At 50.6% G+C, this 13,451-nt stretch overlaps 1 protein-coding gene across 4 annotated transcripts in view; it reads left to right on the top strand.

Moving 5' to 3' along the window:
- Nucleotides 1-13,451, top strand: part of Plekhg6 (pleckstrin homology and RhoGEF domain containing G6) — an 18,497-nt gene continuing 5,046 nt past the window's right edge. The window contains exons 1-15 of one of the 4 annotated variants that reach the window (XM_048787650.1): nt 1-1,507; nt 1,906-2,081; nt 2,814-3,021; nt 4,221-4,376; nt 4,796-4,879; nt 5,370-5,534; nt 5,945-6,040; nt 6,303-6,353; nt 6,713-6,862; nt 7,863-7,973; nt 8,123-8,272; nt 8,493-8,630; nt 8,946-9,065; nt 9,431-9,563; nt 9,676-9,791. In XM_048787650.1, the coding sequence (XP_048643607.1) occupies nt 2,884-3,021; nt 4,221-4,376; nt 4,796-4,879; nt 5,370-5,534; nt 5,945-6,040; nt 6,303-6,353; nt 6,713-6,862; nt 7,863-7,973; nt 8,123-8,272; nt 8,493-8,630; nt 8,946-9,065; nt 9,431-9,563; nt 9,676-9,791 (1,608 nt within the window). In that variant the 5' untranslated portion in view covers nt 1-1,507; nt 1,906-2,081; nt 2,814-2,883. The remainder of the gene's footprint in view (nt 1,508-1,905; nt 2,082-2,813; nt 3,022-4,220; nt 4,377-4,795; nt 4,880-5,369; nt 5,535-5,944; nt 6,041-6,302; nt 6,354-6,712; nt 6,863-7,862; nt 7,974-8,122; nt 8,273-8,492; nt 8,631-8,945; nt 9,066-9,430; nt 9,564-9,675; nt 9,792-13,451) is intronic. The other 3 variants (XM_048787647.1, XM_048787648.1, XM_048787649.1) reach the window with 3 other exon arrangements.

The raw sequence follows: 13,451 nt of genomic DNA, 5'->3' as shown, positions 1-13,451 counted from the left end.
GATATAGCTCAGTGGTAGAGTGTGCCTGGGTTCAATTCTCAGTACCACAAAAAGAAAGAAATAAGGCAAGTAAGGAAAGGGGAAAGGACACTGGAGGGCAAATCTGAGGCTGGGGACAGAAAACATAAAATTAGAAACTCTTCAGTGATAAATTCTTCCCCCAGACTAAATGGAGCCACCAGTCAGTGAAGACTAGAACATTCTGATTATTGATGTGCTTAATATGCTAGATGTGAAAAGAGGGTGGAGACCCTTTCCCCTGGTAACTCAGAGAGATTCCACTTCTGAGAGTGTTTCATGAACTTCAGGATATCTTACAAACAGAAGTGATTGGGTGTTGTCATTGTATAGCTCACTGACAGGAGGGAGATCACAGGGCAGCACCTCAGACCTGCCCAGTCCCCACTACAGGACTTTCAGCTTCATGACTATAAGATTATAATGACCACACATCCACAGGACAACTCTGATTTCAAACATCTAGTGCTTCTGACAGATTAAGTGCCATGACAAGGGGATATGAAACAGTGGTCCTTTCACATAAGTCCAGCCAGGGCGGTTTCTCCTGCAGTGTCTATTGTAGCAGCTGCAGTAGTTGCTGGGTGGCCCTTGGGAAGCCCAAAGTGGGTTCATGAGGCCCAGTGAGGAAGGAGGGTATCCCCATGTCCCCCTCTTCTTTCCACCCCAGTCTTAGATAACACTTAGAAGTGTTGGGTCAGGTCTCAGCCTGGCACCTGACCCTATGTCTGTAACAAAGGCAAAGTTCAGAGACAGTCTTCCACCTGAGTGCCTGGACAGGCCAGCGGGGCCTACAAAGAGATAAGGGCCACACTTTGGACTCAGAGAACAGCGAGGGCGCCTAGGGTCCCTAGGCCCCCATGCCTGTCCTGTAGGCAGGCCACTTCCCCTGTTCTGGTTAATAGTCTTGGAGGAGTGGGAGAGCCACCCACGCAATGCGCCCAAAAAGGGAGGTGGGCACCTGCCACAAGTCACTCGGTCATTACTCTTGTTGCCTTCTACCAGCGGCGCCCAGCCTCTTATTTATCTCTCATTACTCTGGCGCCTCGCGGGGTCTGGCTGGGAAGAGATGGCGCACGGGTGGCGTGCGGTTCCAGCCCTCCCGCCTGGATCAGGTGGGTGGTTAGTTTAGATGCGAAGGAATAAGGGAAAGGAACGCACTGAGAAGTAAGCTCCCTCCGCCCAGGAGGTGATGGCTGTGTTGGGAGCGGGGACTCCTCTGTCGCTCGGGGCCGCGGGTGCGTCCTCGCTGCGCCTCAGGTGCAGTGCCAGCGGTGAGGGGGCGGGGTTATCCCGCATCCCCGCCCCTTTCCCTCCACCTTCCCCTCCCCGACCGGCCCAGAGCTGTCCCGGTCCCGCGGGCCGCTGGGTCCCAGTCCCAGGCTGGGCAACGGGGCTGCCATCTCCAGAGCTGCTGACAGCGACCCGGAGCCCCGCGGGCGGGGGCCGACAGAGAGGGCAGTGGTCGCTGGGACACCTAAGCGCACAGGTGAGCTGCGGGAGCGCGGGCGGACGGAGAGGGGTGGGCGGAACAAGCAGGGGACAGGGGGCCTGGGAACTGGGGTGCAGGGAGGAGGCCTAGCTTCCTGAGAGGGGAAGGAAAGGAAGCCCGGGCCAAAGCTGAAAAAAGGACCCTAGGTAAGGAGGAAGAAATGAGAGGGAGACAGCTCTTAAGAGGAGGTTAATGAGAGGGGGCAGGAGAGACAAAGAGCCTTTTTCTCTTCTGCTCATAAATCAGAAAAAGTAAGAGAAGAGAACTGAGAAGGGGCCTCAGGCCCACCTGGTGGGGGCCAGCACGTATTTGCACAGCGTTAGAGCCCCCCCCCCCCTTTAAGAGGCCTCTCTTCTTCAAATTCTGCCAACTCAGAGGGTGGGTCTTCTATTCAGGTTGAGGAAGGAGGAATGGAGCCCCACCTGGCTCCCAGCTCTATGGTGGTGTCCCCAAAAGGTTGGGGACCAAAGGTAGTCCGAGACCAGAGCTCTTCTCCTGGGGCCAATCTCTAAGGCCTGCTGCCTGATAGCTGCCTCACCTCGCCTCCCTGTCTGTGGCCTGGAGAGTCCAGGTAAGGAAGGGGCAAATGTTCCAGTAAAGGGCCAGATACTAAATATTTAGTCTTTGCAGCCTATACAGTCCAGCCTGTCACAGCTAACAGGAAAGCTATTATAGACAGTACATGAGTAAAGGTGGCTATTTTCCAATAAAACTGTATTTATGGACACTGAATTTGAATATCATATAATTTTCATTTTTGCCAAAATGGTATTTTTCTTTTGACTTTTTCAACTATTTAAAAATGTAACATTCTTAGCTCACAGACTGCACTAAAATGATGGCAGGCTGAACAGTCTCTGGCCACCCCCAGCCCACCTTACCCATGGCCTCCCTGCATCTGCTACCAGGCTATTTATGGGGAAGGGGACATGTATCTAAGCCTAAGGGTAATCCTTCCACCTGGGGGCATCCAGAACACAGGGACTTGTCTGTGGCCCTTGCTCCCAGCTGCTCTTTGAACCACAGCATCCTTTGAGGCCAATGTGAGAGCTTGTACCTAAATGTGCATACATATGAGGGAGAATGTTTATCTCCAAAGGGCTTTCTACCCAGCATGTGCCTGGCCTATCCTATCCCCACCATGAGGCAGCCATCACCCTCCTCACACCCACCTGCCAATAAGTGATCAAGCCTTGATCCTGTCCCTTGTACTCCATCTTCTTGCCCTTCTCCTTGGTCTCCAAGCTGATGCTACCCTCTGATATAACCTGGCCCTTTCATTCCTTTCTCTTCTCTCTTATAGCCTGAAGGGACCCCCCCTTCTCCTGGACAATGGAGCTATGACCCTTTGGAGGTGACCCAGAAGAGAAGGGATGCAGGGCTTTAGTCCTCCAGATGAGAGTCCCCTCCAGGGCCTCGTGGCCTCCCGCATTGAGACTTATGGGGGCCGGCGTCAGGCCTCTACCCAAAGCCCTGCTGGCGGTCTCTATTCTCGAGGAAGCCCTGTACTGGTGAGTCTAGGCTGTGCCCTGAGGGTGACCTGGGTGGGGCAGGAGGGAGGACACCCAGGCTTTGAAGTCACTGTCCCCTTACAGTTCATAGGCTGCTCTATTCTTGTCCTTCACCCTCCTCTTCTTCCCCAGGCTGCGGGGGAGAGGAGGGCAGTACCTGGGCTCAGTTCCCAGTACTTCACACCCCAGTCCTGGAGAAAGGCAGAAAGCCAGGAGAAGCCAGGCTCACAGAGGAGGTGCTGTAAGACAGGTCTGAGGCTTAGAGTTGTGGGAATGGTACCTCCCAGTCTCCTGCCTCCACTTGGGAGGAGTCAGAAGGCTCCCTGTGAGTCAGGACTGAGGAAGAGCAAAGGTTCAGGGTGTCCCTGCTCTCCCAAAGGGGGAGGGTGTGGAGACCTACCCTGGCTCCACCCCTGGCTCCACCTGCCTGGCCCACCTCCAAGCCTGGTCCAGGAAGCAGGTGAAGAAGCCGGAGCTCCTGCTGTCCCTCAGCTCAAGGCTTCCCGTCCACCTTGAGAACTGTTCTTCTTCTAACTGGGGATATCCTCTGCCTCTCTGGAGGACTATTTGGCCCTTGGAGATGGGGATTCTCCCAGGCTGAGGGCAGGAAGGGACATTAGGAAGTATGTGGGGTAAAATTCAGGCCACAGGCAAATCAAGGAATGTGACCAGGCCTGCCCTGGGAGGAGACTTGTGGCTATGGTCTCAACCTCTTACACAGAAAGAGCCACTCCCAGCAGGATAGGACATGGGCTACATGCCCCCAGGGAGGAGGCCCACATGTGTGAGCTATCATCCTCACGTGTGAAGGAGGCTGGCCACAAACAAGGGAGGTCATGAGGAACTCAGAATGCGGCATGCACTATGTTGTCCCTGAGGAGAACATGCATATAAACAGGCAGACACAGGGGCACACACTCCAAAGCCCAGGCATATGCATGTGCCTCTGTGCCTACTCTGGAAGAGGCCCCCTGCTTCTGCCCTGAGGCCCACTCAAGGAGTCAGGTTGACATGTCCCTGCCCAACACAGCTTGATCTCCCTAGTGACTCAGTGCAGCAGCAGCCCACACCAAACTGGTTTGAGGGGAGCGATGAGCCAACCCAACTTGTAGAGATGGGGGATGATGCCTAGAGCCAAACCCCACCCCTGCCTCTCTGGTACTTCCGGCACCCCCAGAATTCCCCTGCTCCTCCCCCAGGATCCCAGCCGCCGACGCTTCCCGCACTATGTCCCCTTCGTCAAGGGTTCTGGCCCTTCCCGAGGCCTGTCTCCCTTGATGTTGCGAGAACAAGAGCTCGAGAAGAAGCATGGAGGTCATTTGGGACCTGGCCCGCCTCACTCCCTGAAACTCAAGGTAAGGGGTCCCTTTGCTCCCATCCCATGCTTATAGCCCCAACTGCAAAGACCTCCACAGATAATCAGGCTCAGCTAGCCCCTGGTGCTGACAGCACTGGCCTAGGGGGCTTCTGCCTGACACCCCCTCCAAAAAATCAGACACTGGCATGGTACAGTGGCACATACCTGTAATCCCAGCAACTCAAATGCTGAGGCAGGAGGTTCTGCAAGTTTAAGTCTAACCTGGGCAACTTAGCAAGACTGTCTCAAAATAAAAAAATAAAAAAGAAGAAGAAGAAATCAGACACAGCTCTATCCAGAGACTATTTCTGGAATATTTTTCTACTTGGCCCATGCATTAGACCAAGTGACTTTGACTCAAGACATTTTGATATAACTTAAAGTATAAACTATTAATATTCAAATTTCTGTTTGCAGAATTTACCAGGTCTTACAGTATCCCTCACCCCAGCTGTGAGCCTCACCCCTCTCCTCCCAAGCCACACTGCAGATAAAGTGAAGGTCAGCAATATCTGTTGCCTACATTATTTGGTACCAAAAACAATTATAAAATTTAAGTCATGTTTTTTCATAAAAATGTCCATTTTATGAGCAAATGTCAAAATGTTAGCTGAGACTACTGATTCCTTAAGCCATATTCTGGTCTCCACTTGAAGGCTCCTCCGAAGAGTATAATCCTGCCCCTGTACCCCTGTTCTGAATCAGGAGACTCCTAGAAGGTATCTTTCTGGTTAGAGTGCCCTGATCAGACCTCCCAGTCCAGGGATCTTTCTGCAAACCAAGGCACCTCTCCAGTTACTTTCCAGTAACACCCATTCCCCATTCCAATCAGGGTGATCCCTGTCCCTCCAGGCCTCTGTGTTCCCACTCATACTCAGAGCTGCTTGCCACCTCCCATGGCGGACACACACATGTACTCATTGCCCTCCCAGAGCCAAGCAGGCTGGGTGCTGAGAATGAAGCTAATTGTTCCCCTTCTCGGCTCTCCTAGGAAGTTACCAAGGCCCATGAGCTAGAGTTGAGGCTCCACACATTCAGCATGTTTGGGATGCCCCGCTTGCCCCCTGAGGACCGACAATATTGGGAGATAGGAGAGGGTGGTGACAGTGGTGTGACCATCGAGAAGTCCTGGAGAGAGCTGGTGCCTGGGCACAAGGTAAGTTTGAGATAATGTCTGTCCCTATAGTATGACAAACAGAAAGAAAGACACCCTCCAACATACACATATGCACACATCTCACTTCTTCCCTAGAGGAGGGAATAGGGATGACCTTCAAGCCTTGGGATAGAGGGCCAGGAGGGAAAAGCATTTAAAGACAACTTGTCATTCGAAGCCCTCTGCCACTTACTAGTGAGACTTTGGTCAGGACAGAGGACCTCTCGGAGCCTCTGTAGCATCATATGTAAAATGGGGATAATGCCACTTTACATACTGGAGGACTGGTTTAGAATTAAAAGGTCATGTATAGATTGCTCAGAACCTGTGAAGTGGATCCAGTAGCACTTCATAAATGGCACCTGCTGTTCTTATCATTCCCTAACTGAACCAGCACTGTCCTCACCCAGGAGATGAGTCGGGAGCAGTGCCACCAGCAGGAAGCTCTGTGGGAGCTCCTCACTACTGAGCTGATCTACGTGAGAAAACTCAAGATCATGACCGATGTGAGTCCCTCAGCCCCAGCCACAGTCCCATCTCCACCCGTCTACCCATCTCCCTTGCATTATCCCCATCCTCTCAAATCAGAAGGGACAGGTCACTGGAGGGGCAGGATTCCAAGAGATCCTTCTGACTGTAGACCCACGTAGGATGAGGGGAAGAAAGGTCAAAGTTAGTGGGGGTGGAGGTGACCCTGAAGGACTAGGCTGGGGCTTAGAGAGGAGGGAGACGAGGTGCTGAGATCCTTGTCCCTCTTCCTGCATCCAGCTCCTAGCTGCTGGTCTGCTGAACTTGCAGCGTGTGGGACTGCTGATGGAGGTGAGTGGGAACTGGTGGGTGAGGGCGGGGATGGGCTCATGGAACACATTAGGCTGCCCAGTCCAAATCCCCACTGCCTCATTTTCTGGGACACCCCTGCCCTCCACACTCCCTGTTTTCTCTAGACCTACAGCAGGCCACAGGTCCCCCAATTTGTCAGGCCTTAAACGCACTGAGGCTGAAGTGCCACAGATTAAAAAAGACAGCTGGAGCCCCTTAAATCTTCTAGGCTCACAGTCTGGGGCACCCCTCCCTCACTCCCCATTACCCAAGGTCGGGGGCCTCATCTGACCCTGCCAGTGCTGCCTGAGAGTGACCCGCCAAAAGCCTGTTTCTGAGAGTTCTGCTCCTTCCTCCAGGTGTCAGCTAAGACCCTGTTTGGAAATGTCCCTGGCCTGATTCGAGCCCATCGGAGGTTTTGGGAAGAGGTGCTAGAACCCTTCCTGGAGGAAACTCGGGCCTCAGGCCAGCCTCTGGATCCCATCAGGCTACAAAATGGCTTTCTGACGGTAAGGCCCGATGAAGCCTAGAGAGGGTAGGACTGGGAGAGCCCAGAGGGTGCTGCCCATAGGATTCAAATCTCTCTGTGATTCGAGGGGCCCACGGGGCACAGTCCTTATCCCCAGATATCATTCCCTGCTGAACTCCATTCCACAAGTTATCTACAGGCCATTATGAAACGAAAATGCAGCTTTCTCAGGGAAGAGTTACACCTACATGCTTGTCAACTATAAAATCTTAGTTCTCAAACAGAGATCCATCAACAAATCATTGGATACAAGAATGGAGCCTAAGTGCTGGGCACAATGGTGCACATCTGTAATCCTATCAACTCGGGGGGCTGAGACAGGAGGATTGTAAACTTGAGGCCAGCATCTGGGGGACACAGAACTTAGTGAAATCTTGTCTCAAAATCAAAACTAAAAAGTGTTGGGGATGTAGCTCAGTGGTAAAGAGCCTTTGGGTTCAATTCCCTGTACCAAAAAAAAAAAAAAAAGAAAGTAAAAATGTGTGTGGGGACTGGGGACTGGGGGGGGTCTTTCTTCTATTGTGCTACCCAATTGAAATAAATGTAGGCCCTGCAGGAGAATGTTGCCAGGGGTTACAGTGGTAGGGTGGTGGTTTCCTGAGCACTTTGGACACCCCCTTCCATAGGAACAAGACTTCTGGGCAACCTGCAGTTCACAGAAATAGGAGCTACAGTGTCCTGAAACAGTCTAGCTGAATTATTGATGGTGGGAGAATAAGTCCAGAGGAGCAGGGCACAGCAGGCCCTGTGGACAGGAGCTCTAAAGTGTGGTCCATTTCTCTGGACTTCAGCTCCTGCTTGGAATGCAGAGAGAAGGGCCTGGCCATGAGAGCAAATCTGGAGGTGGAGACTGGCAGGAACTTCACGAAGGGGCTACATGAGGCTCTCCTAGCACCCTGCTCCCTTGTTCTGCAGACAGAGTCTGTATTTATGACCTTCTTCCACCTGCCTGCTCCCTGACCCTACATCTGTCCTTCCAGTTTGGCCAGTGGTTCCAGCCCTATGTCCAGTACTGCCTGAGAGTGAAGCAGATCATGGCTTATGCTCGGGAGCAGCAAGACACTAACCTTCTCTTCCACACCTTCGTGCAGGTGGGAGAGGTGGTGCCTGTAGCGGGAGGGGTGCGATTAGACAGCCCAGTCATCCCCAGTCTCCAGCTGGGTCCAAGGCTGAGTTAGTCGCAAGGGTGGATGGGAGATTTCTTGCAAACTCCTGAGCCCCCACTCACCTCCCCTGGCAGTGGTGTGAGAAGCACAAGCGCTCAGGGAGGCAGATGCTGGGCGACTTACTTATCAAGCCCCACCAGCGCATCACCAAGTACCCACTGCTGCTGCAGGCTGTGCTCAAAAGGAGCCCTGAGGCCCAAGCCCGAGAGGCCCTGGATGCTATGGTAGGTGTTCAGGTGGATTCAGGAACCACAGGTTTGGGGACGGGTAGGTGGGAACTGATTTCCATGCATTCTTGAGGGTCTTGTTCCTCGTGTGACACCCACTCATTTGGCTGTGTTGGAATGCTGTGGTTGTCATTGGATGGGTGGGCTGTGCAGAATACAGGACTGAGCTGAGCTGAGCTGAGCTACACCTCCTTCTGCACCCCCACTCCCAACTGAGATTGCAGCTGTGGAGTCGTTCCTTCGACATATCAATGGTCAAGTCCGCCAAGGCGAAGAGCAGGAGAGTTTGGTGGCTGCAGCTCAGCGCATTGGGAACTACGAGGTATTAGAGGCATCCAGCGAGGAAGTGGAAAAGGTAAGGTGGCTCAGAAAATGTAAGGTCCCAGGGAAAATGGATGAAGGGGAAGCCAGGCAAGGAAGGGACAGAGGTCAGAACACCCTGCACTTGGGTGCCACCAAGGGTGTGCCCATCATTCCTTCCCAGTGGTGAGGGTCCAAGGGGCAGAGTTCAAAAGAATAAAACAGAGACTCTGGGGTGTTTGCTCCGGCTCCAAGTGGGGAAGGATAGAGAGAGAGAGGGTGCTGGTGGAGGAACAAGAAGCCACTCTTGGTTGGGATGTAGAGACATGCCTGCCCGGTGCCCTGATACCCTCCCCTTTGTGTCCCTCAGAACTTGCGTCCATTCTGCACTCTGGACCTTATGTCCCCCATGCTGGGGGTTGGCCCTGAGCACACCAGGCAGCTGCTGCTGGAGGGACCTGTGAGAGTGAAGGAGGGACGAGAAGGGAAGGTGAGGGAGCTGTGGGCCAAGAGTAAAGAGATGGGAGATGAACTAAAGGGAAGGAAGTCAGGGTGGGAGGCAGAAAAGCTGGAAATGGGGAGATTGGTGTGTGTGTGTGTGTGTGTGTGTGTGTACGCACGTGCACACTGGGGAGAAAACACGGTTCTGGCTAAGCTCTGGTTGTTTGTTTGCCCTTGAACCAGCCCTTCTCCCTGCCTATAAAATGAGAAATGGGGCCAAACTGATGTTCTTCCAGCTCTGGCATTCCACTGTCTACACTAGTTCCTGTGCACACACGCCCGAGCCCAGATCCCTGACCAGACCTTGCCCATGCTCCAGCTGACCTGTCTCTTTCCCCTATGCCCCCACTGCAGCTGGATGTGTACCTGTTCCTCTTCTCTGATGTGCTCCTGGTGACCAAGCCCCAACGTAAGGTGGACAAAGCCAAGGTCATCCGACCCCCTCTTATGCTGGAGAAGCTTGTTTGCCGACCATTGCGAGATCCCAGTATGTCTCTTCTGCTGGAAAAATTTTCCTTCCCCCTTCTTCTTGGAGAGGTAGGGAAGGCTTGGCATATAGGTCAAATAAAACCCTTAAAGCAGACCTTTTCCTCCACCAGACAGCTTCCTGGTGATCCACCTTACTGAATTCCAGTGTGTCTCAAGTGCCCTCGTTGTACATTGTCCCAGTTCCACAGATCGTGCAAGGTGGCTGGAAAAGACCCAGCAAGCCCAGGTAGGTGAAAGCCAGCCATGGGAGGCTCCAGATGTCTTTGGAGCCCAGGAATGGGGCCACAGAGGGAAGGAAGAGAGAGCCTCAGCTGGATGTGGGTTCACCCCTAGCCACTCAGGTGCCCTCAGAGGGGGACAGAGCATTGACCATTCTTAAGAAAGATTGAGACAAGCTACCAGGACAGCCACTGAGAAAGCCCAGGACATAGCAGGGTGGCTTGCATGCCCTGAAACAATTAGCTTATTTGGTGGGGGGGGTACCAGGGATTGGACCCAGTGACACTTAGCCACTGAGCCACATCCTCATCCCCTTTTTTATATTTTATTTAGAGACAGGGTCTCACTGAGTTGCTTAGGGCCTTGCTAAGTAGTGCTGAGGCTGGCTTTGAACTCACAGCCTCCTGAGCTGATGAGATTACAGGTTTGTGCTACTGTGCTGGGCACCAATTAACTTTTTTTTTTTTTTTTTTGCAACAATTAACTTAAACTTCTTCTCCCATTCCCACCCTTATGGAGCACTTGCTAGGTACAGGCACCACGCTAAGTGCAGGAAATTTTTAAAAATAAATAAAACACCATTCCTGCCCTCAAGAAGTCTGAACTTCAGCCCAGTTAGAGTAATTAGTGGACAAATGATAGACCATGTACACAGGAGAGGGCAGGTCTGCTGGAAAAGGGAGAGGGGAGGCTGAGAAGCCATGACAGAAATGACAGACCATTTGGGAAAGACTTGGAAGATGTTAGGGGAACAAGGATGAGAAGGAAGGACATTCCAAATGGAGAAGCAAAAGGATAGAAATAAAAGTCATGCATGTCAGGAGAACCACTGGCCTGGTAGCTTAGCATTGCAAGTACAAAGTTCTAAAGTACAAAGGGAGACTCATTAGTAGAGAGGCTAGGAGGAAGGTGCCACCAGATCATGCCCATCTCTGCACATCATGCTAAGAACTTGAACTTTGCCCTATAGAAAACATGGGATCAGTCAATGTGTGAAGCAGGGTAGTGACATGGACAGATGTATGTGATAAAAGCAGGAGTTTGGATAAAGGGAGACTCAATAAAGTTACATTAGTTACCACAAATTTGGTGGCTTAAAACAGAAACTGGGATGGGGGTTTTGCTCACTTGCCTAGCATGCTCAGGGCCCTGGGTTCCATTCCTATCACCATAAAAAAAAAAAAAAAGAAGGATTAGCAAAGTGGCACATGCCTGTATTCCAGTTTCTTGGGGTGTGGAAACAGGAGGATCACAAGTTCAAGGCTAGTCTGGGCAATTTGTAAAACCCTGACTCAAAATTAAAAAAAAAAAAAAGAAGAAGAAGAAGGCTGAGGATGAAGTTCAGTGGTAGAGCCTTTGCCTAGCATGCATGAGGCCCTGGGTTTAATCCTCATTACCACAAATAAATAAATAAAAACAGAAACTGCTTTTCTCACAGTTCTGGGGGATAGAAGTAGGAAATCAAGTTGTTGGCAGGACAGAGCTTTCCGACCAGACTCTAGGGGACAATCTGTGCCTCTTCCAATTTCTGGTGGGTTCCATGTGGTTCTTGGCTCCAGTTTCTGCCTCGGTCTGTACATGACCTTCTTCTCTCTCTCTCTCTCTCTCTCTCTCTCTCTCTCTCTATATATATATATATATATATATATATATATATATATATATATATATCTCCAAATCCCCATTCCTTTCTTTTATTAAGACGCCAAGCATTAGATTTAGAATCCATCTGAAATCTGAGATTTTCTCTTAAAATTCTTAAAATGGCACATCTGCAAAGACTTTTTTTCTAGAAAAAGTCACATTTATAGGTTCTGGGGATTCAGTCTTATTTTGGGGGATGGGGGCTGCTTGCCAGCCCACCACAGGAACAGAATGGGCAAAGAGAGTTGAAACTTTGAGTTGGACTTTTTTGTTTAGTTGGTTGGCTAGTTTTTTGTGTTTTGTTTTCTTTTGTTTTGTTTTGTGATGCTGTGGATAGAACCCAGGGCCTCCTGAATGCTAGGAAGGGCTGTACGGCTGAGCTACCTCCACAGCCCTGGAGTTGAATTTTTAAGGTTGGGCAAGACCCTGAACAGAAGAATCAGAAGACCCTGGGCAAGATCCTGAGCAATGGGGCTGAATTTGCTTTTGGAACAGTGACCACATGTGTCTAAGTCTAGAGCACAGGTTTTATGTGAGCAAATGGTAAGAGTAACTCCAGGACTCAAGTACAAAGATAATGATGGCCTTCTGAAGCTTCTGTTTGAAGGACTGCTTTGGCAAGGGGAACCCTGATGAGTGGAACCATTAGAAAGAGAAGCCTATTTGTCTAGTTGTTATACTTCCTAGAAGGAGTGGGACGGGTAGTAATATTCTGTTTATTTATTTAGTGGTGTTGAAAATTGAACCCAGGGCTTCAAAAATGCTAGTCAAATGCTGACTACAACCCCAGTCCTGGGTGCCACTATTTACTTTGAAATTGAGGCAATGGGAGATAGTCAAATGGGAGTATTTTAGGGGCTTTTGGAAATATGGAAACATGGGCCTAGAATTCAGGTGAGAAATTAGGGTGAAACACTTTGTCTCCTCCAGATCCATGGGGCTGCAACTTTCTTGAATACCTGAATGACATGGGGACAAGCCCCAGGAGGTTAAAGGTAGGGGACTGGAGCAGTGGAAGTATATGGCTTTTGGAGCAAGGGTAGTCTCCCATCTGCCCTGGCCCCTGCTCCCATAATCCCCTTTCTGCATGGCAGGATCTCTCTATACCACTTCTTACCAGTCCTAAACACAGGTTCCAGGCATTGGACTGATTGGCAACTGACCCCATTCTAGTAGTTAATGAAGCTTTCCCAAAGGCTAAGGGATACCATTCTAGGGGAGATATGGGAGAAACTGGAAGCAAGCATCCCCAGAACAGCAGGCAGAGGTGACCATTACTGGCAGGGAGACTTTTTTCTTTGCCACCCTTCTCTTCAGAACTTTCTTCTCTTCATTTGCTTTCCAGTCTTATGACAACCCCTCCCACTCCTTCTTCCTCTAGGATCCCTAGTGACCACTAAAAATTGCTGTTATTCATATACAAAACTATCTAGCCCCTGGCAGTCACACTCCAAGTTGAGAGACAGATTATTTCTGACCTATGACCAAACTGTATACTGAGGCTCCCCACCTCCCTTAAGGAACCAAAGAAACAAGCAACATTATACTTAGTTTTGCTGCTGTTCTTTCATATCAAATTCTTTTTTTTTCTCAATTAACATCAATCTTTTAAGGTATTAGAGATTGAATCCAGGGAGTGCTCCTCCACTGGACTACATCCACAGCCCTTTTTGTTTTATTTTGAGACAGGTTCTCCCTAAATTGCTGAGGCTGGTCTCAAACTTGCACTTCTCCTGCCTCAGCCTCCTGAGTAGCTGGGATTACAGGTGACATTACCAAGCCCAGCTAACATAAGTTTCAAAATGGAAGAGGGTAGTAGAACATCTACTGGTCCCCTTCATCAAGCAACCCCAGGGATCTGTCTTTTCACTTTCGGCCTTACAGAAATATTGAGGTTTCTTCCTAGATGAAGGCCCTAGTGGGCCTAGTAGAAGAGGCTTATACTTTTAGAGAAAACGAGCTTGTCAACTGGGGAGAGACTGAATCTGAATAGATGCCCATATTTAGCTGTTGGGAAGAGGAA

This window comes from Marmota marmota, unplaced genomic scaffold (assembly GCF_001458135.2).
Source record: "Marmota marmota marmota unplaced genomic scaffold, marMar, whole genome shotgun sequence".
NCBI classification, from domain to species: Eukaryota; Metazoa; Chordata; class Mammalia; order Rodentia; family Sciuridae; genus Marmota; species Marmota marmota.
Note: the sequence above shows the minus strand (reverse complement) of the source record. Positions and strands in the feature narration are given on the sequence as shown.